General features: G+C 40.2%; 1 protein-coding gene across 4 annotated transcripts in view; it reads right to left on the minus strand.

Annotated features, from left to right (window-relative positions):
- Nucleotides 1–25,533, minus strand: part of dnmbp (dynamin binding protein) — a 40,390-nt gene that overhangs the window by 2,074 nt on the left and 12,783 nt on the right. For 3 of the 4 annotated variants that reach the window (XM_053639570.1, XM_053639571.1, XM_053639572.1), the window contains 13 exons: nt 24,736–24,858; nt 20,506–22,671; nt 5,047–5,243; nt 4,766–4,865; nt 4,529–4,676; nt 3,243–3,260; nt 2,141–2,340; nt 1,853–1,983; nt 1,660–1,764; nt 1,329–1,460; nt 732–1,064; nt 330–509; nt 26–224 (listed from right to left, as the gene is read on the minus strand). In XM_053639570.1, coding sequence (XP_053495545.1) covers nt 26–224; nt 330–509; nt 732–1,064; nt 1,329–1,460; nt 1,660–1,764; nt 1,853–1,983; nt 2,141–2,340; nt 3,243–3,260; nt 4,529–4,676; nt 4,766–4,865; nt 5,047–5,243; nt 20,506–22,671; nt 24,736–24,858 — 4,032 coding nt within the window. Of the gene's footprint in view, nt 1–25; nt 225–329; nt 510–731; nt 1,065–1,328; nt 1,461–1,659; nt 1,765–1,852; nt 1,984–2,140; nt 2,341–3,242; nt 3,261–4,528; nt 4,677–4,765; nt 4,866–5,046; nt 5,244–13,673; nt 17,846–20,505; nt 22,672–24,735; nt 24,859–25,533 lie in introns of those variants that run through there. The other variant, XM_053639573.1, reaches the window with a different exon arrangement.

A 25,533-nucleotide genomic window follows, 5' to 3' on the forward strand; every position in this document is an offset into this window, starting at 1 on the left:
CTGCATTCTTAAATTAAATACGTACTGCCATTATCTATTAGCCAGCGATTCTGACTGCCCATGGGGTCTTGTTGTTTGATGACTCCCACTATGTCCCCCTCCAGTATGGACACATCGAGGTCCTGTGCAGCATTAAAATTCCTTTCAGCCTGGAAAAGTTTCTCTGGGCCGTAGAGAGCAAGTAACCCTGTCCGATGCTCATCTGTCTGCATTATGCAGTTTGGCTGTTTATGAGAGGAAAGTGAGGAAAAATAGGAAAAAGTGAGGTTTTAATACTATTTAATACTTGGGGTGTTTGGGACTGATTGTTACAAATAAGTCTAACTCACAGGGCTTAGAAGCTGCTTCTTGGGAGTCTGTTTCTCCAGGGTTTTCTTTTCGTAGGCTTTGCGCGGCATGGGCAGGTTCTCTGGGAAGAAGCTGAAGCTCTGTAAAAGCTGGAGCACTCGGCTGTGTTCTTCCTGAAACAGTGACACCAGGTTCCCTTCCGTGCCTCCTATACCGGACAGCTATCAGGAGACAAACATTTTATAGCATAATTCACTCTTAATAACAGCATTTGTGACTTGTCTTGGGATAGAGATATAGCGTTTCTAGTTAGTGCATAGAGACTCGTGGCATCTAACTTCACCTGGACTGTTTTGCCTTGAAAATCATCTATGATACCCTGTTATCTTTCCTCAGCACTGCTGCCCTACACATAGCTTTATTATCTCATAACCTATCCTCACCTGCAGGAGTGGAGTGAGCTCTCCCAGTGTGAGAAACATGAAGTCTCTCTGTGCCTGGGCAAAGCCTTGCATACAGTTGGTGAAGAGCTCCTCAGCAGCGCGAAGAAATTTGGGAAGCTCATCCAGCAGCTGGGCATTCAGGGCCTCATAGTTGTTCCTCGCTGTTTGCAGCTCTTCCTGTACACGCTTGTCTTTCAACCTCTCTGCTCGCTCCTTACAGTTATTGTAGTCAAGCAGCTTGTCAAATCGCTTCTGGATCAGCTTGTGTGGACCAGCAAACATGGAAAGCAGCTGGGTGAGGGGAGAGATGACCAGAGCCTCTGTCCTCTCCTTCTACTCACACACAAACACAGACACACACACACACAAAATATAGATTTTTTGGTTGTAACACAACTCTCGGTGTTAGAAATGCACAATATAACTAAAACAAAACTATTATTATTATTATTATTATTATTATTATTATTATATAGCTGTTGTTGTTTTTGCAAGACACCATGCACTTAGCATGAATCTCTGATTATGAAAACTGATTATACCAATTGTGTAATTATGTAAAGTGATTAAATATCAAGGTTACTGGCCCGGACTCACAAATTCAGTGAACTGCTTGTCACTGATGCATCGATGGGCTCTCTGGAAGCGCTCAGGACCCAGCTGCTGTTGGCGCTCTGTGTAGATATCACAGAAGCTGATGGCTGACAGCACCTTCACAGAGGCTGACTCCTGGTAATCAACATTGACAAACATCAGAAAAAGTATAGATCAAGGGTGTCCAGTCTTATCTGAAAATATCAAACAAGGTTGCAGGTTTTCATCTAAACCAGGCTAGGATACACTTGATTCGGCTTGTATAATCAATTAAAATGAGTGCGGAGTTGTTTGAATGCGCCATTACTGGTTTTATCTGAAGAAGAATTCTCACCCGTATGTGTTGCAAATAAAGAGAGATATCCCTGATAAAGGACTTGATTAATCTCTCCTGGAGTCTGAATCGCTTCTCTGCCTCATCAAACGCTTCATCTTTGAGCTGAAGGTCAAAAAAAGAAGTAAACAACAAAATAACCACAGATGGCCTGCCAATATGTGGATGTGGAGTTGTAATGAAATGATTATACCTGTGGTGCCATTCCAGTCAGGTGCTTAAGGTGACTGCTCACTCTGTTTGACTTCTTGATGATAGAGTGCATGCTTAGTTTGGAGATCTTGTCAATGAGTCTGTCCTCGTCTCCTTTCCGGTACTTTACCACTATAAACAGTAGAGGGCAGCCTGGCATTAACGCTGAACTAGAACTACGTGGTTCTGCAATATACTCACATAAAGAAATCAGGGAGCACAAAAGTTCAGGCCATGGCTCACACACACACACACACACACACACACACACACACACACACGCACATACCCAGGTCCTTTCTTCTTTTGTACTCATTGATGTTGACGTTGATTTCTTTGATGGATGACATTGCATCTGCAAGCTGCTTCCTATCATGGTGCGACTCTGGTGTGGCATTCAAAAGCTCCATGAGCAGCAGTGGATAACGCATCACCCTCTGCACAGGCTTTATCAGAAATGAACCCAGGTTTATGTAGTTAGTCTTCCCCCTGAAAAAAAAGGAAAATTTGTTTTTAAATAAGACCCTCTACAGTCAACGCATATCATTCCTTTCTCATCGTAATCCTTTTACAATGGGTCATTTTTCATACACCAGTCTACAATATTTCATGAATCAAATGCAGAGATTTAGACAGGGCTGACAGTAGAGTCATCTCTGAATAAATATGTAATAGCCACCTTTCTGTGCTAAGTGTTTTGTGTTTCATCAGATTATGTGCATTTAATTAGCTGCTGGAATAAAAAAGAGACAAGTTACTGGGGTGACTGGTTATGCAACGTTACTAAAAATGGGATATTTTTAATCTCTTTAACATACCTAATATGATTGGTGGAATAATAAAAAAAAAAACCCATTTCAAAAGTGATGAACTGTTTGCATCTTACTGCATTTTTCCATTCAGTGATAACCAATATGGTAATCATTTTTTGAGGAATTGTGAACAAGTTGTTTTTCCACAGTTCCACAAGGAAACAAAAACAGCAAAACAGCAATATGGATTGGGATTTGCTTATAGACTGTGTTAATATTTAAATCATATCACCATACAGCTTTACGCCAGCTGCCAATAAATAAAAAAGTAAAAAAAAATAAAATAAAATAAAAAAGCAAGCCAACATTTCACTTGGGGTTAAATTCTGACTTGACATACTATGCATGTGCACAGGTTAAATCTGTAACTCAAAAAGTTCTAAAAAGTGCAGACTTAAGTCAAGTCAGAATACAGACCTAACAAGAAAAAGCCAAAACACAAAAATACAGTAAACACAAAAAGCACTCTCAGTACACAATCCCCTTGGCTGCACACACATAAACAAACAGGTTATGAGGGTTAATAAACATCACACATGCAGTCAGGCACTTCACATGCAGAAGCTTGTTTAGACTTACCACCCATGGTATATCGTTCTGTCAGGAGGAAGGGAGAAAAAAAAGAGAGAGATGGGACAAAACAGATTATGTTAGGTTAAGGGACCTGCTTCTATGTTTGATAATTAGACACTATATAACTACTAGCTAGACTAACTATCACAAAAAGTATTAGATATTACTTGTTTTTTTTTTGGTACAGCTTTAACAGTTAATTGAATTTTAGTGATTTGTTATTTCCTGCAATAACAAGATTGAAGAAGCAAGCAACCATCACAAATACAAAAGAAAATAAATGACTCTGAGTTAGTTTAATAAACTTTCAGTCGCCAAGGCAGCATGGGGCATCAGTGACCCACTTTGGAGGAGCACCAAGGCTCTACTGGCCCCACACAGCTCCCCACTGAGCGAAAAAATTAAATGTCATCTTCATATGGCCCCAAACTCTCACGTGGCTCATAACTACTCTCAAAAGAACGCAGTGGGAGAGCCAAGTCTGCACTGCACGGACAGAAGCCCAGCTAAAACAAAGCCCTGTCAGCTCCATGAACAACCAAACACACTAATCTACAAATAGTAAAAAACAAAACAAAAAAAAAACATCACTTTGATGAGAAAGAAGGAAATAGATTTAGGCCTGAGTACAGAAAATGGGCTACCCGATTCCTTTTCCACTTGCCTGGCGAGCTGTGTTTACAGGAAAAATCCAAAAAAATAACATGATTCTTTTAAAACAGACTAAGAAATATGTTAGATAGAAGCGTGACAAGCAGAGTGAAATTAAGAAACTCACATTGTTCTCTGGTTATACTTTACTACATTATGACAAACTATATATATGAGGCAAAAGGCAAAACCAAAAGGAAAATGTTTTAAATGCTTGGGCGTTACTCAAATTCGTGAACTTATTGATTACATCAGAAAACACACCATCACCAGGTGCCACCTTATATTTGCTTTAATCGAGTTAAACACAAGCTTAAAGGAAGCCTTCCTGCATTTAAATTGTACAAGAAAACTGGTGAACTACACAAGAAAAATCTTTGTGTGTATACTTAGAATCATCCGTAACATCATTAGTTTTGGGGGAGTAGGCCTAAAGTTTTGCACAACATGAGAACTACCAATGCACAGTGTATGATATCACACAATGACTGCCCCTTTTTAATTAACAACGCCATTAAATAGCAACTATAGTAACTAGCGTGGTCATTCTTCGAACATGCTCTGGTAGTTATATAAAACACCATGCAGTGAGATAGTTGCACCTATGCATCTACAAACCACAAATCTTTACTCTGACCAACCTGAGGTTCTCCAGGCACTCCAGCACCTGTTTCTGAATATTTTCATCTTTCTCATAGGACTCCAGCAAGGCGATGGCATCATCGTGATTCTGACAATAGACCTTGTACACCTCCTCCAGTTCTGATTTGAAGTCCAGGAACACTTTTCCTAAGAAACAAATGATACATTCATTAAACAGTTCATTTTAACATTAAGATATGTGCAACAACACTGTAACTTAGAGATCTTTTTCTTACCTATCGAGTCAGTGTCCTCAAGTGCTTCTTCAAGACGTGTGGAGAGATCAATTACAGAGTCGATGTTGCCAAAGAGCCCATCAAAGTCTACATTCTGGACCTGAATGTATAGGCATTATGTTCAGACAAGAACAAAAGCGAAAAAACCAAGATAGATAATTACAAATCTCTGGAACCATCTAATTTAAGACAACAAAACAGTTAACTCTGTGTCTACAAACTGTAATTTTTTTCACTGTCTTAGCATTTATATCACTATATAGTGGTGTATTTCTATTTACCTGTTTTCTCTGTAGTGGTAGGATGATTTCTGTCTTACACATGTTCAGGTCTTTGATGTAATCTCTCTCAGTCTGCAGGAGCTCTGCTATGACCTTTGACCTTTTCTCTAGCATCCTTTGCTCAGGATCCTCAGTGGTGGCTGCAGAGGCTGGAACTGGTTCTAGAGATTTAGGCTGGGCCGACAGTAGCGTCATCTCTGAATGAACACAAAAAGTAAATGTAAAATTACATGTGGAGACCTAGTATATGCCACCTTTCTGTGCTAATGGTTTTGGCTGTCATCACATTGTGGAGGTTATATGTCATGTAATTAGTTGACTGAAAAGAAATAGGGCACTGGAATAAAACACTTTGTGCAGTATATACAATCATGGGAAAAAGAAAGTACTCTCCCCTTCAATTCTATGTTTTAATTTACTGTATCAGGGCATAATCTACAACTAGGTGGTCCTCATCAACTTCTGTAAACAAAAAATTAACCTCAGGTAACCACATAAAAACACAATGTAGCCAATTTTTCCCAAAAAGTAAACCAATATTCAGAAACCAGGTGGGAAAAAATACGTACACTTCCACAATCATTTAAAGAGTAAGAGAGTAAGCAAGTTATGTACGGGTTATATGGTCATCTCCAAACAATTTGAAATTCACCGTTCTACAGTGAAAAGGGCTATTTACAAATGGAGAGTCTTCAACACATTTGCCATCTTCCCAGGAGTGGGTGTCCCAGCAAATTCAGTCCAAACTCAGGCCAATTAATGCTCAGAGATATAAAGAAAACTCAAGCACTACATCATGTGATCTACAGGCCTCTGTAAGCTTATTAAATGTTTACGTTCATGACAGCACAATCAGAAAAAGACTGAACAACTATGGCTTTCATGGAAGGGTGGCTAGGAAAAAGTCCCTTCTCTCACAAAAGAATATGGCAGCAAAAGACAAAAGTTCTGGAACAATATCGTTTGGACTGATGAGATCAATGTGGAGATTTCAGGTCATCATACACAGTGCCATGTTTGGAAAAAAACAAAACAAACACAGCATATCACCACAAACACCTCATACCAACTGTCAAGCATGGTGGTGGAGGGGTTATGAATTTGGCTTGTTTTGAAGCCACAGGACCTGGGAAACTTGCAGTCATGGAGATAAAACTGAACTCCACTTTATACCAGAATATTCCATCTGTCCAGCAGCTTAAGCTGGGCTGAAATTGGGCCATACACCTGGACAATCATCCCAAGCACACCAGCAAATCGACATCTGAATGGCTAAAGAAGAAAAAAAATCAAGGTTTTGGAATGGCCAAGTCAAAGTCCAGACCCCAGACAACCCCATTGAGATGCTGTGATGGGATCTTAAGACGGCTCTGCATAAACGAATGCCCTAAAACATCAACGAACTGAAGCAAACTGTTTTAAAGAAGAGTGGGCCAAACTTTCTTCAAAAGACTGATGAAGTCCTACACAAAGCATTTACTTCAATTTATCGATGCTAAAGGTGGTTCCACATTTTTGAATTATAGGGTGTACTTATTTATTCCCCACCTGGTTTCTGAATGTTGGTTTACTTTTTGGGGAAACAATGACTACATATTGAAATCTGTTGTGTGTTTTTTTTGTTGTTGACATCTGATGTTATTTGTTTATAGAAGTTGGTGAGGACCACACAATTGCTGTTTACTTATATAATTGTACTCTGACTGTCCTCTGATCTGTTTCTCTCTCCCCTGAAGTTGAAAAAAACAGAGGGATTGGTGTAGACCGGACAGCACATCCTACATTCATCCAAAAATGAAGCCTAAAATGGACCTTCGTAAAAACATAGAGCTGACACAACGTCCACTGACAAACTAGCCCTTTGCTTCTTCTCATCAGGCAGCAGGAGATTAGAAACTAGAGTCAATGAATCCAAGCTGAATCAGTTATTCTTTAGTAACACTGCACAGCAGGAACTGGCTATTCCAGGGCTATACCACTGCACAGTTTACAGTTTTTCATACATCAAGCATGTGCTGCAAACACTGAAACTATTCAGTGCCTCCCAGATTTAACGTAACTCATAGTGACATCATGCCGAATTAAAGCTTTCATGCTGCTAATTCGTTCAAGAAGCAATGAGAGATTAGCCTACTAACCAGATGCCACTTAATTTATCTAGAGACTTGCCTACAGATGGGTAAACATGCTTTAATTTAATAGATGCAGTCCATTCTATGCCCCTTATGATGCTGGATCCTGGAAGTAAAACTTTTAAATCATCATGGTTTTGAGTGATAATTTATTATACTTTATTGAATCTTCCCAACTGTTCTAGAGCTGAAAATACCTATACTAGCTCATCCAGCCATGCCTAATAGAAATTATTACATCAGATTACTTAAGGGGTCTTCATTATTGAACTATATCAGTGAATGCATTACCAATCTGTGCGTCCAACCTTACTAATGCTGTGTTTGACTAAATCTCGGAAACCTCTGACAAAAAAAACAAAACAAAAAAAATAATAAAAGGAAATGCCTACTCAACTTGGAATTTCTACTCGGAAAGTTGAGAAGGTTTCCTCAAGCCCTTGTTCAGCATATGACATCATGTCAACGTGGCTACTCACGCCGACAACAGCAAATAAAATGTAACTACTTCAAATGACTTTACAGTAGTATTTACTTTAGATCAATCAACACAGACACAGTACTTGGTGAGATCTATAAGAGAGACCATACAATTCACTGTTTTGAGAAAGCAAACACACAAACTTATGATCACTAATGTTAGCTGGCTAGCTTTTTGCTAACAAAACACACACTTTCATGGAAGCATCCAGATTTTTCCTCCCAAATTTGCAGCTTGAATGCACCAAGCTCAAAAATCACGTAATTCCAACATCAGACTGCCAACTTCCAAGCTGAGTACAATGCAGAATACACACCACACTTTAAAACTTTATGAACAAGTATGGTTTCTTCTTATGTTTCTCTCACACAATCATTGGTATAAAAATTCTCAAGATTTTTCCCTACACCAGTTTAATTGGAACATTTTGACACAGGTCTACGATTCCAGCAAAAGCCAGGTACAAAGAATCTCTATGAGAATGAGAATTGAAACCGACGGGAAGTTAACTCCTAGCAATGACTCAATGACATGTAATAAATGCAGTCAGCCAAACACCTTTGCTAAAACAATAAATGAGCATGACAAAACTGTTGAGAAATCAAGATGTGAGTCATCCAAAATCTCTCATACAAATCGCAACTACCTATACACTCAAGTTAGGCAATATTACACTTAGCTTTCAAAGCCGTAGTATATTCACACACATTCACTTACTGACATGTTTTTGGGAGATGGGAGAAAACCAGAGACCCAGGATGAAACGTACATGGTCACAGGAAGAAAATGTGAAACACTGAACAGACAGTAACCTAACCTCAAGATCAAACCAGTGATCCTGGAGCTGTGGGGCAACAATACTACCTACCCACTGCACCACTGTGCCATACCAGAAGAGTAAAATAAGTCATTATAAGTACATTCTTGTGTGGGAGTGGCAAATGGGACTGTGGAACCCAAAAGAAAGTGTTCTCTAACAGTAACGTTTGTGTGAATGGTTGAGTGGGCAATCCCAAGCAACTACTGTATACAAAAGTCTCTTTCTTTCTACCAATCTCATTCTTTCACGTTTGTCCATACGAAGTAATTTATGTTGCTACTGTGTCTGATCTCTTTCCATTGTGCTGGTCCTGACAGTCTCCTCTGCAGCCCCTACACACCCAGGGGGGGCAGTACAGAGGCCACAACCTTGACCCTGTAAATGAATTAAAAGAAGAGAACATTTCAACACTGCATGGACACTGGCCATATAGTAAATCATGCCTACCTATATGAAGCTCTATAGAAAGAGCATGATGTTGAAGGCATGGTTTTCCTGTCCTGTGTATGCCCCATGATTGATGATGGCCTGCTCTATAAATTCAGAATACCAGGGAAGTTGTCCGTGTTTGTGGAACATAAATAATTCCTTAAAAAAATTATTGATCAAATTAATGAGACTTAGGCACGATGGTAAGAGCAAAATTAAGACTCGAATAAGACACAACAAAAACACTTTCAATAATTATAGAGTTATACCGACATTCCAATCAAAAGTTTGTTTTGTAACTCTAATGATCTCGTACAACACTTGCCCAGGATCATAAGAGAAACTCTAAAGGCATTAATCATATAGCCTCTGGTTTCGCCTACTTCTAGTCACCTCATAAACACACCTGTCCTCCTGGCAACCACACACAAACACACAAGCAGTGCGTTCTTCTGAAGCTGATTGCTTAAGAAGTGAAGCTGAGAGCTTGCTATGTCTCTCTGTAGCTCTATCTCTGGGACATGGGCTCAATTCTAGGCCCACATTACCATGTGAATGCATGGGAACCCACAACCATTACACACAACTGAGTGAGCACACTCACTGGTGCGCACATTCACAAAAGGCTGGAGCTAGAGTCCTGAGGCCTAGACACACAAACACACACACACACACACATACACACACGCACACACACACACACACACACACATCCATAAACGTCACATCAGCTTCAATGCCAAGCGATTTTGGAAGGTCTGGTCCATGATTTCGCAGTGACCAATCCCAAAGTCCAACTCATCTAAATTCCATCAAGATCTTAAGGATCTCTCAAAATGAGGCCTCTTTTGATCCTAGTGCTCATTCACACTTTTGTTCAGATATATCAGCAAGGAGGTGGATCTTCTCTTTTCATAAGGTATGCGCTCTATATACAGCCTAAAATCTACGTTTGTGGGAAATAACTGTATCCTTAATAATGTGCCTCACGTACCCAAAAAACTAATAAAAGAATTTTTTTAAAAACCCAAACAAATTAGACTCCGGTTAGATAAACGATTTCTTGAAAGTACATTTACAGAATTGAAAGCAATGAAATGAGTGGGTAGTTCTCTTTGAAGCATGAAACTGGTGTGGTTTATATGTTATCACGTCAGTCTAAAGTCACACACACTATCAGCACTGCGCACAAAGTTCACACAAGAATGCACAGTTGCCATAGATACGTCTGCTGGTAGACCTCTGCATTTAAACCTAGACTGAAAGTGAGTGGGGGAGCTGATAACGCTGTTCAAACCAATACTGTGTGTGAAAAAACTGAGATTACTTTCACAACTCGCTACTAATACAGTCGCAAACAAAGCAATAAACACATGTCCAGCTTATACACCTTTACAGCATTAATCCACAGAAAGCCTAAAGTAAACATGGCAAAAAATACACACAAATCTTGCTCTACAGGTCAGTGTAGACACAGTACACAATACATTTAATAGAAACATGTTAACAAATGTGCCTCAAGTCTTCAATATTTAAAAAAAAAATTCAGACAGGAAATATATTCTGCCACTTAACAGAAAGGTGCAGGTCTGTCTTGCTATTGTTCAAAAGCCAGTGGGGTCACATTCCAGCACTTCCTCTGGACTTCTCATTGAATAGTTTGTGTAGGTTGAGAAATCTGAACTATTACACACCAGAGCTGAAAGTATGAACGCATTCATGAGCATTCTAGTCGGCATTCACTTGAAACTGGATTGTCTGTCTCAGGAGTTACTCATTTAATTAGCATGTGTTGACTGTACAGCTGTCTAAACTTTTCCTGTGTAGCTCCAGAACAGCAACAAAAACACTAGATGAGAACTACAGTAGCTCTGAGCAATAGGATTTGTGAGAGTATCGTCGATATCATTTGTGAGAGTAGTGTGTGTGTTCATTGTTACTCATCGTAACAAGCTGCTGACTGGACAATAGAATACTTTTGCTTTTGTCTACCAGGAGTTTCACTGTTTATTTTTTTCTAAGCAATTTTTTAGAGACAAGTTCTAATATATATATATATATATATATATATATATATATATATATATATATATATATATATATATAAATAAATAAATCAGAGGTTACATATGGTTCCTGGAACTAGTTTGCTAACCTAAATATTGTGCTCAATATCATTGTATTGTGATTTCTTGAAGTATCATGATATGACAATTTTTTTTTTCCAAAACTGACAGCACTACTGCGATTTCAGTGTACATTTTGCAACTCTGAGATAAAAGCATAAAGCCTTTCACATTCTGACACACTATATAGCCATCCTTAGTCTGAAAGCAACCAATAGTGCTACCTTGGCAATACTTTGTTTTAGTCTCCTTTCCAATCTAAGGCTCCACATCCAACCATGCAGTGTAAGTGATTTGGGTGTATGTAATCCCCTGAAAACAGTCAGATTAGCATTACAAACATATGCTATAAATACACACATGTCTACTCTTTATCTTGGGCTCCAATGGAACAAAGCAAGACATTCAAGGACAAAGAGAAGAGTAAAATACAGCTGAAAGGTCTCGTTCAACAGACAAACATAGAAGGGGTTTTGCACTGGCATCCATCCTTAGATGGCTGCTCTTGTGGTGCATCAGCACTAAACTGGGCGCCTGTATGCTGGCTGATAACTCACTACAGTAGTTTGTGCTCTTCACACACATGAATGCACACATCATCCTCTCCATTACACCTTTGTGTCAGAGATCTTGAGACTGACAATTACATATAATTATTTAATGTTTTATGTTCACAATATACCTGTACACTAAAAAATTTTTTATAAAATAAAAATAAAAAACAGCCATCGATGACAATATGTAATTTCAATACATGGATCAATAAGAGTCGTGTCTGTTTTTCCGAAAAGTATCTTTCTTTACTAAAGTTGAGAAGTCATCTTGTGTGATGATTGTTGCATTTGTTTCTGCAGCGTGTGACCAAGTAGCTGACCTACATTATTAGATAAATACCTCTTCTGCTCAAGACATATTGTAGTCTGCTCATGAAGCTGATCAAGCTGACCCTAGGCTTAATGTTATTTGAAGGTTGTGTGAATGTTTCCTAAAGGTTTCTGTGTAATCCCCCTTCAGACCATCCACATGGGCAGCTGCAGAGGGATTAACCCAGTAGCATGTGTCTCAATAGACACACGCAGCATTAACTATACCAGTTGGCCAAGTCTGACTATCAAATGACCTCTGATACTCAAAATGAACTTGTGTTTTTATTAGCCAATGCACCTTTTGAATGTTGCAGCCTACTTTAACTGTTAGATGAAAAGAGACCTGAAATGGAGTAATCCAATTAGATTTTTGAGATAAGCACCCATTGAGACTGTGCACTTAAAGCTGGCTTCTCATGCAGAATCATGTTAAATGTAGTCATTTTAAAAGCCAAATTTTATTGTTGGCTGATGAGACTAACATGAATACATCTCTTTGTAGCTGAGATATCTGCATTCAGTTATATACCTCTGCATTATATCAATAGCAAAAGAAGCCTCTAGCCAAAATACAGAGACATCAAGCTCCCACAAAGCCCAAAAGTGCTGAGCTTAGGAGTGCCCTAGTCTCTCAGCAGTTTCAGCTCCCATCAGAGTGTATAAAGGAGGGTCTCTGGTGCTAGGCACATCCTAGTCCCAGACAAGACTTCCCAGCCTCTTTCCGCCCCCAATGGGTGGTAATTATAGTCTTGCACTACAGAGGATTACCCAGGGCTCCCCAGGCCACCTGCTCTATGTCAGACACAACACGGGTCAAAGAAATCTCACGTCAAGATACCTTACACTACTATCCATTGCTACTTAGACAATGAACACAAACAGCTCACTAACAAAGGTAATCACACTGGGAGGGTCGACAGATGAGTAGATAACACAAGTTACACTTTCAGTGTAACAGATTTGACCCCCCCTTCCAAGCCTGACATGCATGCACCCCTGGCCCCAGGGCAAAACATAAGGTTTTAATCAACATGTTTTTATCAAATAAGCCTACTGACCCTCAGGCCCCCACCAGGTCAACCTCCCAGATTGTCTCCCCATGATGGCAGGGCTGGGCCCTACCTATTCACTTGCTTTAACCACAGAACCTGATCTCATAGTCACAGGATCAAGTCATGTTCTAACATGCTATGAAAAATATTAGCCAAGACATTTGTTCCTTCAAGATAAACCAGCCATTTTATGTTCACTCTGCACGTTGATCTACTTTTCCCAAACATGTTTACCACATGTTTAGACAGAGTGATGTAAGACTGTAGATAGTAGGAACAAAATGAGAGCAGGAGAGTAAGAGAGAAGAAAAAAAAAATACAGTGAAGCCACAAAACCTGCTTGACTAGTCTCTCAATCATACATGCCTTGCCTTGAAAATCACCTTTCGTGAAGAATCAGTGAAACCTTCTCTACTCTGTAATAGGAGCCAGAGCACCTAATCACACACATACATACACTGCTGGTTAATTACACTGGTGACAGTATCATCAGCACTTCTGGCATTTCCTGAAATGATCAGATACCACACAAGTCAGAGACTGAAGGTCAGAGTCTGGCTGCAAATATGTGCTGTACATGTGGCTACATGGTTTCGGCAGATTTTCATATACACAGTTACTAAACTTTTCGTGTCATCATTTTACATCAATGTGTTCTAAATCTGTCTTCCTTGTACTTTAAGGTTTGTGGTACTGTCTGTACTGGAATATAAATTTTTACCTTGCTTTTCTTTCCTGTTGATGACAAATTCAGACTTCCTTAATGAACTAGGAGCGGTTCTTCTGTAGAAACTGTTCCTGTCCAGTGAACCTGCATAAAGCGCCTTCTGCTTTTTCCAGCCTTGTTTTTCCATGTCTAGTCTTCTTGAGTCTGGATCAATGCGTACCCTATTCTTGGTGTCCTTACTATGTTTCCAAGAATCATAGTCACTGCTGTACCCCTCTGTGGAAATTTTGCAATATCTCCTGCTTTTCTGCTCATACTTATCATCCTCCCATTCGCTGTCCTCACAATAGAGTTTTACCTCGTTATCATAGCAGTCATAAGATCGATGGTGTCTGTTACCCTTGTCTCTATAATAATGGCGATCAGCATCTCGGAGCTGGTAGTAGTCCCTGTCCCTCCAACTGTCTTTTTGTCTTTGCTCATGAAGACCTTGTTCCATGTGTTCATAATGATCTTTTTCTGTACGATCATATTGGACTTTCTCCTTGAGTTTGTACCTGGCATCTTTTCTAGAGTCATATGTATCCTTATACTCAAGGTCAGGATGGGCATCACCCTGCCAAGCATAGTGGTCTTTTTCTTTATATTCAGCATCTGAATTTTCTCTGTGTTTATAGTAGTCTACTTTTCTACGATCATCAATATCTTTTTCCCTATATTTTGAGTGATCCCCTTTTCTTTGCTCATACTTGTCAACATCTCTTTGATCATTACGGTCTTTCTCTCTATACGCATAGCGATTGAATTCCTTGTGGTCTTGCTCCCCCCCTCTGTTGTAATTACGGTCGACTCTCCTCTCATACTGGTCCTTTTGGTTACGATCATAGCTATCCGTATCTCTGTGATCACTGAACTCTTTTTCTCTACGTCCACAGTGTTCTGTATCCCTATATGCATATTTATGTCTTTGCCTAGTGTCATGGTAATCCCTTCGCATGCAGTCTTTGTGGTCATAATTATCCATGTCTTTCTGGTTATATCGGTCATATGTATCCAGCTCTTTACGGTCATAGTAATCACTGTCTCTATGATCATAACGGTCCCTTTCTCTGTAATTGCCTTTCTTTTTATCATAATAATCCCTTTTGTCTCGGTCATAGTGGGCATTTTGATCCCATCTGCTATAGTGCTCCCTTTCATCATTATACTCATCCACATCCCAAGAGTTATGTCTGTATCGGTTTATGTAGTTAGGATATTCCTTTGTTTGTGGGCTCTGGACATGGTCCTTATTCCCTCTGTGGTCAGTCAAGTTAACATCTTCTTTAGGCTCATAAAAGCAATGGTTGCCAGTCCACTCCTGTGGCCTTCTGGGTTCCTGAAACACAGCCTCAGGTGTGTGGTAGAAGAACTGGTTCTGCTGTTGTGGTAAACCATCTCTGTATGGGATCTTGTCACAGTCCTCATATTCCCAGCAAGTTTGGTGCATGCCGCTGGCTTGTTTGAGGTAGGCTTGGTGTTCCAAATAGCCCGGTGCAGGCCCAAAATCCTGTGGGCATATTACTGGCTGCTGAGGTTGCTGTAGCTGCTGCTGTTGCTGAAAGTGCATATGCATTTGGATGTACCTCTCCCTCTCCCAGCTGTCACTCATCAACTCCTCCACACTTTTTCCTCTCCGAGGAGGAGCTCTGCTGAAATCCCAGGCAACTGGGGCAAACACCATGGGGTGTCCCAGTGCTATTTGTCCATTCATTACCGACTGGAAGAATAACTGCTTCACCAAAACCAGATATGTTAACTCCTCCAATAGTCACTGTATACATCCATAAAGATAGGAGTCCACCTGTCAGACATGGTCACGGCCAAACGCTCACTCTTTCTTTCCCTAACTCTCAGTCTCCTACAGCTGCTAGAGCTGGACTGTCTGGCTGAGTTGTGAGGAAACTCAATCCTTCACTCCCTCCATCCGTCTAGCCAATAGGAAGTAGGCAGAGGACAAAAAAAAGGAGGGGAGGAAAAAGGGAGGAACAAAGGGTAATTATTCAGTGAAGTCACATGAGTGGTGGATTACAGGAATTCTGTGATTGGCTGTGAGTCTCTGTTCGCAGAAAAACAAAGGCTGGCCTTGACAGGAATGCCCTTACACCAGAGAGAGGCTTACTCGTTTTCTGCAGAAACTTCTATGAGGAGTTTTCAGAATTGACATTGTCGACCAGAATAGTGTATTCTGCTTATTATGTCTTAAGTTTAGTCCTAAATTTCTACTTTGCAAAACTGCTTTACCTACTCATAATGTTACATGCTTAACAGATTTTTAATCAGTATGAAACACTGAGTTGAAGCTATCAGAAACATACTGTACACATACACATTCAAGTAGGATGACATTATTTTCTGTTTAGACTTGATTAGCATAACCCTCAATAGAGTGTAAGCAGCATACAGATAATTGCCTGACCCACATTTGCAGGATTCCCATGATTTTATAAAACATTGCTTACATGTTTCAGTGGGATGACCTGGGAAATTTTGGGCACCGGCTGATTATTTCGGAGAGTACTGTGTGGTTTAAAGTGCCTGCACACTTCACAATAGGCTATTGTTGAGGGCCGTCCTGATCTCTGAATGAGAGGGAAAAACAGCTATTCATGTCCTCCAGTATAGTATATCCCCTGCTTTTGAACCAATTATTAGGAATAATAATTAAGAGTAATTATTAGGAATGTATTTTGAAAGCTGTTGCAATCTACAGAAAAGAAATTTCAGGAAAATAAATCAAAAAAGCAGAACGCAAAAGAAAGTGCAGGTGAGAAAATAAGAAAGAGGATACGTGTATGTGTTAATACTGCAGGTTTGTAGAGTTAACGAATACAAAAAGAAACATTTTGTGCTGGGCAATTTAGAAAGTATGTGCTGTTCTCTTCTATTACACTTAAGAAGTCTAATCAGCACTAAGGATCTTATATTACCGAAACTCAGTTCAGGGAGGTCAGGTTTAGCATTCCTGCTGTGTAATGACAGGGAGAAAACCATTTATTTACATATACATGGCCCTTTGAGACTAACACAATATGCATTCTTTTAAATGAATACACCATATGTTTCCTTACAAGCGAGCAGTGCTAGAACAGCACCAATGAATATATGAAGAAGATAAGAGCTGTGTGAATGCTATGTTATGGGAGTGTTGCTTTTCTACACTTTCAAACATTCTAATAAAATGTCCAAGAACAGAGATGCATCGACCTAAGAGAAAAGACAGCATGTGTAAATCATTGAAGAAATTGTCCATGTAAAATTATCATTAATATACACTTATGATGAACAATTATAATATGTAATTATGATTCTCCTAGAATTATCTCTTAAATTTAGTCTTGCTAAGGCATTTTAATTACAGCTTATTGTTCACAACAGAGCGCAAAACAGCCAAACACATCAGTAGCTAAGGAGATGTCATTAATGAGGTTCTCTTGGGTTGCACAAAGGCATGTTTCTCAGTGCTGGTTAAAGAGGCCTCTATGAAATTGAAAGGGGTGTCATCTGTACAACAGAAACAGAAAAGATGGGAGTTGGAGATCAGAAGCAAGATAAGCATTTGCATTTTATTAGTGACCTAGCAAGTTCCAAGTATTCTAAGAGGAAAGGACGTGGAAGAGGTAGTTGGAGTGGAACACACACACACACACACACATACACACACACACACACACACACACACACACAAACACACGCACACCCACACACACACACTCTCTCTCTCTCTCTTTCTCTCTCTGTCAGAATCGTCAGAATTCTACCCAATGCTAGATTTGCTCGCTATGAGAAACAAATGAGCAGAGAGAATGCCTTGCCAGAAACGCAAGAGTCTCCAGATCATACAAAAGCATTTGATTTTGAACTCTGGGACTGGATACTTTTTTTGTTCCAAGTTTCCTCTCCGTGTACGCCCCTCCTCCTGTGTCTGCTGTCGTCCCATTCCCCCACCCCCCTTGCCTTGGTATGTTTTCATGAACTACTAAACTTTTTCACATTATCCATGCTCATTATCCAGTTACCTTTTTCTTTCCCTTTCTGTTTTTTTCTCCTTCATTCACTCATCTACTTCAAGTATCTTTATATCACCATTTCAAGAATTCAGATGAGGTTCTATGAACACTCCCACCCTACAGTTGAACAATAAGCATTCATTACTCTCCCTCCCTCGCAGAGAAACACACCCTGTTACGACATGGGGGGAGAAAAAAAAAAATCACAAACACACACACACACACACACACACACACACACTTGCTCACAGGAAAGAGAAATCTGTCAGCTAACACCGTTACTCATAACATGTTATTAAATAAAAAGAACAATAGACTGTTTCAAATAAGTCCTATAACTATTAACTAAAATCATTTTACTAATCAGTATGAAGCAGTCAAAGTGGCCTAAAATAGGAGAAGCTAACAAAATTCAAGTAATACTTACCATAAATTCTATTATAAATTCAAGACTTCTATTAAATGGTTGCATTTTGTAACTAGGTTTGGATAGGCAGCATAAATTAGACTTATCAAACAAAGTGTTTACACAGCTGTGTGAAAACAAGGCATGTGTGACTGTTTGTGATACACTCAGACATCACTGAACAGGCACTCCACTATTAAAAAAAGTGTCCTATACCGTACCAAAACCAACCACTATTACAACAACATCAATCTCAAAGATCAACCATATAGAATTTTTAGACGTAAAAAGCATGACAGAACCTCCGGAACATTTCCCTGTACTGGTAAACAATCTTCCAGATTCCTACCAGGCACATGTGTGGCCCTGCTAAACAGAACATGGCTAAAAAGGGCCGTGAGACGTGTCACATTCTGCACGACAGGGCTCCAAAGTCGGCAGCAGGTCCCTGGCTGGGCCATGATCTTCACACAGCCATGACAACACTGATATGATCTCTACCCATATGAACAGGAAAACAAGGGGGGTCTTCATACTGTATATATATGTGAAAGGTTTGTAATTTGTACCTTAGTAACATGCTCACATACTCTTGTTAAAAGCAATGAATAATTAATTAAGATTTAGAATAATAATCGTACTTATCTATTAATCTTACTGACTTAACTTTATAAAAAAATGAAATCGATAATACAAGATATATTCTCACACTATAATTGAAATCATAATGCAAAACAGCTCAGAATATTCCATGTAGCCTGACTGCACTCTGACGGCAGTCATGGGAGCTGGACCCTTCCATTTTGTGGTATTAGACTGATGATTCTGGATACAATATGTCAAGTTATACTCTCGTAATTCCTGGAAAAAGCAGCTCACTCTTCTGAAACTAAGCTTCAGTTTCAGTATTATGATGCTCTTAAAATTCCTTAGGCAAAAAAAAAAACAACACCATAGTTTCAGCTCTTACTGTTGCTTCCTTTCAAGTTTCTTGACCTGTGTTTGCATGATTTTGATTCACATATGTGTGGGAGCTTGTTTCAGCTGAGTAAGTTGTGCTCAAATCATTGCTAGTTTTGATGCCAAATGACAGTTTAATAAAACAACACATTAATTTGTACTGTATTCTGTGTGCTCAAATCTGCACTGGTTTTCATGCAATGTGATGAATAAGGGCCAGTAAATCCAAGCCAGATCAATCAGACTATTGCAACTGTGTAGTTATGCTGTGCTTTACAACATTTTCATAATACAGTAATATAATAAAGGATTAGCAAGTGAGCCAAAACATGTCAAATGGATTCATTTTACTGACTGACAGTTTTTTTTTGTTGTTTTTTTGCCATTTGCCATATGAAGTGTGTCAAATATTTGAGAACACTGAGCTTCAGGTTTCAAACTAACAGTCTGTGAGATAGTTTAAAAGAATAGCACCCATCCTTTCTCCCAGCCACAAAAAATCCAGCTCCACCTAGTGGCAAGTTATTTCGAGTAAAAAAACCCAACAAACACCCGTGTTGAACTTACATATGCTGTATACAACTATACGCTGTATAGGTCACCCATTAACATTGTAGGGGAGAGTGCAGCAGCTGCTATATAAAACCTGGACTTGATGATTGCCTTTATAGACAGACAAATAGATCTATGGTCGGACTATCAAAAAAACTATTCAAATCAGAAAAACAAAAAATTTGAGAACTCTCTATGATACTATGATATGTCCACATCAGTTTACAAGCAAAGATCTGGCTTGAATTGAAAGGGAAATTAGTTAAAAAAAAAAAAAAAAAAAACTGCTGTTAAAAATCATTTCACACTCCTTGGTTCGTCTGTCCATGTGTGTGTGTGTGTGTGTGTGTGTTTGTGTACGTGTGCGTGTGCGTTAGAGACAGAGTACGCACGAGAACGAGAGCTTGAGCTCAAAGGCAACAGACAACCCCAAAACTGCTTCATGGTTGTTCCTGTTGCCTACAGACAGGGTGCTGGGATTAAAGAACATGTCATAGTATTGATGAGTTTATTCTTACATTGGATATTGTGGAACGTCTACGAACCATTAGTTCCTGTAACTAATTATGTTATAGGAGCTATTTTTGTTGTTCTACCAATTACCAACTTCTCTTTTTCCTGTCTCTTGTGGTTAATAAGAGAAAAAAAAAAAAAATTCATGTTAATGAGAAACCGAAATGCATACGTCCTGAAGACTTTCCTGTAAGGGAAAGCTTAAATTGAACTGAAAGGAATCATACTGGATCAGGCCTGAATTTAATCATATCAGGGATGTATTGGATCAGCAGTGAGTTAAAGTGTATTAAATGTTTACTTGTTTACAAATGTTTAATTTTATCATTTTTGTATCGTGTTGTATACTATGTATCGATATGTATATGATATTGTCTGAAAGAGGGATATTCACTAAACAAATTACCTTGCAACTGCTGCTTCTCCAGTGTCAGTGTCTCCACAGTGTAGTTGCAGAACTCCAGATTCTCCAGGGCCTGCTGATGGGCCACTTCATCCTCCTCTCCCTCGTCTTCTAGCATGGCACTCAACTCATGTGCTGTGTGTGTGTACATGTCAATGTCTCTTTCAACTTCCTCAAGTCTAAGGAGAAGTCTGTACTGTTCCTGCTCTCTTTCCCTCTCTTGCTCAATGTCTCTCTCCCTCTCTAGAGCATCTTCAGCCTCCTCCACCTTTTCCTCCTGTGTACCCTCCTCATCCTCTGTTGAGACCAAGAGGTTGGAGGGCTGCACAGGTGGTCGGGGACAAGGTGGAGGTGGGCGTGGAGCTTGTCGAATTGGCCTATGGGGCTGTTGAGGAACTTGACCATTGCTAAGAGAAGCGTGACCATGAGAACTACGAGGTGCTGGTGGTCTAAGAATCCTGGGACGAGGAGGAGGGGGGCGCCGTGTTTTCCGTCTTTCTAGAGAGGAGTTGGGGCTAGAGGATGGTGAATCATGGGGCAAGGAGTGGTAAGAGCCTTTGATGATGTCTCTCTCGTTACTGTAGTCCATGATAGAAAAGTGGCGGGAAAACATGTCTCTACATTGACTGTTTTTCATGGACTGTTCCTCACTTTCTGTACAACTGCCTGGAAGGCTCTTCTCAAACTCCAGCAGCTGCTGGGTCAGCTTGGCTTCCAGGTCACCAGACAAAGAGCCTAATGTGTGAGAGGTCGGCAGCCCATTAGTGCCCTTCTCCTGAGACCATATATTATGCTCACCATGCCCATAAGTTCCAAGGTCAGCATCACTGATACTTGCATGGCGGGTCAACTTCTTCTGTCTGCTCTTCGCTTGACTGTCTGATCTTCTGCTGTTGAAGGGGTTTCTGCTGTCATGGGAGGCGTAGTAGCCTTTGTTCCTGGTCCAGGAGGAATTGCTCTGAAGACTTGAAGAGATTCTATTAGGTCGGTTAATGCTAGTGTTCCTGGTGCTGGGAACAGGTGGTGGTTCAGGAGGGCTGCTGTGATTGCTGGTGCTGATCTGCCTGTTGCGGAGGCAGGGACGAGGAGGCAGCTGTGGTCTGGGTGGAATCAGATTTCCTGAATTAGTTCTCTGGAGTGGCCTGGAGCCTGAATTGCCAGGTCTACTGGGATGGACAAGTGGTGGTGGTGGCCTCTCTTGTCTCCTGGGACCTGGCTGATTAGGAGGCAGGCTCTGAACGGTTGTTCTGTCCTGACAGATTTCTGACTGTGTGTCTCTCAAACAAGGCTCTCTGCATTCTTCTCTTCTCTCAAAGTAGTCCAGATCCCACACAGTGTAGTCCTCATGGTTTCTTCTATCCTGATCATGTGCCAGTAAAGCTTGGTCTTCTTGACCACAACTATACTCAGAAGCATAACTGTCCCCTTCCTCTTTGTCAGAGGTGCCATTTTTTTCACTTACAGATGGCACTTGTTCCTCTAAATGTTCCTCCATCTTAACAAAGCGGTGGGGGAAAATACCACTTCTGCCCCGCAACTGCCCCTCAAGCCAGCCATCCTCTAGTGTTCTGAGTATTTGTATCCTGTCTCCAACATCAAAGTCTAGCTCCCCAGGCTCCAGAGCTCGGAACTCATACTGTGCGATTCCATACACACCAGCTTCCTCTTCATGTTCTTCCTGGGTCTGCATTTCTACACTGTCCTTCACTCTCTCCTCTTCTTCTTCCTCCTCCTTTTCCTCCTCTTCATCCACTCTGCAGGGGGGATAATGCTCCTGACCGAGGCTGATAGGCTTGGCAGACTGGAGTGAGCGCAGAGGTGCAAGCAGCTCTACAAAACCCTCAGGAAAGATTCCTGTCCTACCTTCCAGCTCACCCTGGAACCAACCTGGCTCGGGCATACCCACTATAGTGATGATGTCACCTTCACGAAAGTCAAGCTCTTCATCCAGCTGGGCGTGCAGGCTCATGAGAGCACGACCCTGGCCAAGAGCATAAGGAGGCAACTCAGAATCCTGGGCAGCCGCACTGCGCTCACTCAGCTGCCTAGAGCGGCCTGATAGCTCCAGCTCCTTCATACAGGATAAGGGAAAAAGTCCACGTGAGCCCCAGGCATTCCGACCCCTGTGCCAACCTGCGTCTACATTGCCCTCTCCAGCCACCACATCACCTATGGCAGAGGGTCACAATACAAAACACACAGATGCCATATTAGTATTAGATTCAGTGTTTAAAGATTACACAATCATACTACAGTACCAGTCCAACCACATGTGAAGATACAGATGACTGGGCAGCCGAGCGTCGCAATGTCTGTTAAGGTCAGTGATGTCAAATTCCACACAGCAAAGCTCCACCTCCTATTGTGTCCAGAATATAAACTAATACACTTAGCAGTAATATACAGGAAATGTAATTCATATGACACTCTCACAGGAAAACAACTACAGGAATTGGAGTTTCCACTGAGAGAGAGAGAGAGATTCTGATGCGTAAATATCCTAGGATAGAATTTTAACACAACACATGAACCTGTGAACTAAACAATGCTATATTAGAAATATAAATATGCAAAATCTGTTACAAAATAACACATCCAAAACCTTTTCATAGACGTTCTTTCCAACAGGATAAGAAGACATAAAAAACTAAACTAGTGACATCTAGTGGCTACTTACATCAGCACTGCCTAGAGCAGGGGTTCCCAAACAAGGGGTCATGACCCTTCATGGCTTAATTTACAAATGTGGTAAACTTTTTACAAATTAATATTAGTAATATTGAAGAAGGATTATGTGTGCTAATATTTAAAAATGTCTTTCTCACTATCCTGACATGGTGCACCAAAAAAAATGCAGTTCACCAAAAAAAAAAAAAAAAGAAAAATTCCCTGTCCTCTGCTAAATAAACTAATGCTGTGTCTCAAAACCCACACTTATGTACTATTATAGACTGTTATTTAGTACCAGCACTAACTGGTTCCATTCAAACCTACCGAAATGTCTGGTTTATGGAGCAGTCATCTGGATTTTCTACATTAGAAAATAATTTTGAATGCAATGTCAGAGTTTTTGATTATGAGAAGCAACTCGTGACAAGAACCATGATGACAGTGGAAAGTTTTAAAGAGACACAGAGCTCGTCTGAGTGTTTAAAATTACAGTGCAATTAAATCTTTAAACATTTTACAGTGGAAATCTAATGGACAGGGAAATTTTTCGATGCACATGCAAAATCGCATGTTAAGTAAAAAAGGCTGCTTTGCGTCAGGGGCATCACAACACTTCCCAGTTGAGTTTGGACTGGTAAACCAGACTGGTCAGTCCATATGGGATTTTGCTGAGTTGTTTGTGATTGTTGAAGCCAATAACAAAATGTAGCTTTTTTTCAAAATTTGAGACTTGCAGAGTTATTTGTGCTTTTGTTTTGTGGAAAAGTATTTCAATTGGCAAAACTGCACCAAACTGTTTTGCACGGTCTTTCACTGTGATGTTTGTTAGTAAATGAGACCTTTTAGCTGTACTCATGTTCAATGCAGAGGATCGAAGAGGGCTTTGGCTGAATGTGCATTGTGATGACATCATATGAAACGTCTTGGCTCAAAGCTGTGAAAAATCTGCAGTAATTTGGAAAAATTGCAAGTTCTTCCAAATATTGCGCCGCTTGCTTGATTTTGCATTAAATTCTGTGATCGCAAAATCCTGGAGGGACTGACTGGTAAGCCAGTGCAAGGAGTATTCTTATTACTTAGGTTACACATTCATACGTTACTGGTGTTGTTTATTGTAAATCTGGGGTCATTTGGTCAAAACGTTTGGGAACACCTGGCCTAGAGTGTTGATTGCACCAATGCATGCAGGTAGAGGCAGAAACATGTATCTAACAATACATGTTTACCCACAATCACAGTTGAAACATTTCAGTCTTTTATACAATACCTTTACATCTAAGGTCAGAGAGGTGTAGAAACTGAGGAATTCTTTAGACATCAAGAGGATATAAGAGAAAATGTTACTAGAAGAATGACCTACAATAGGACTAAACCTAAGAGGTTACCTCTTAATTGGGACATTATGACTTTCTGAATGAGTACACTTTATGCTGAGAGAGAGGGACACAGATAACATACAGGAACAGAGAAGATCATTAAAACATCTCCACCACTCATAATTGCTGTAAAGATCATCACTAAGAGACAGCACACATTTCATATTTGGCCTGGTGGCAGATTTACCTCTCTTCAGGGGCAGGCTGTCTGGCTCAGAGGAGTTGAAGTCACTGATACACACATAGAGTTGCTCTCCTGCTTTCGTAGGGGGAACAGTGACAGATTCGACAAAGGTGCTAGGAAACTGACCTGAAAAACAACAGAGAAAATCAAGTGAGTCTGGGGAAATTATATTATTATTTTACATGCATTTAATGCTAAGAATTGCAGTAACCATCCATCCATCCATTTTCCATACTATTTATCCTACACAGGGTCGTGGGGATCCCGGAGCCTATCCCAGGGAACTATGGACAATTTAGAGATGGCAATCAGCCTACAGAGAATTTCTCTGGACTGGGGAAGGAAACTGGAGTTCCCGGAGGAAACCTCCAAAGCCTGGGGAGAACATGCAAACTCCACGCACACAGGGCGGAGATGGGACTCGAACCCCCAACCCCAAAGTTGCGAGGCAAACGTGCTAATCACTAAGGCAGTTCACATAACTATAGATATAATATCACTTATTCACCACACAACATATATACAAATTGTCCAGTTATTCAGTGTACATGCTGTTCTATACCCACACTTGTGAGCAGGGCTATACAACACAATGTTTGTTAAATGTTATCAGAATATTCTCCTTTTCAGAAGTGTTGACAATGCAAATGAGAACTCAAACCACATATTAATGTGTACTGTACTCGGTCTTAAGGGATTCACACAGATTTTTCTGGGTGTGCCACTGATTTCATTTAAAAAATTTAGGCTTACCTTAAACATTGACACGTCACCTCATTAGGCAGATGTTTTAATATATGT

The sequence above is a fragment of the Ictalurus furcatus genome, chromosome 13 (genome assembly GCF_023375685.1).
Source record: "Ictalurus furcatus strain D&B chromosome 13, Billie_1.0, whole genome shotgun sequence".
Lineage (NCBI taxonomy): Eukaryota > Metazoa > Chordata > Actinopteri > Siluriformes > Ictaluridae > Ictalurus > Ictalurus furcatus.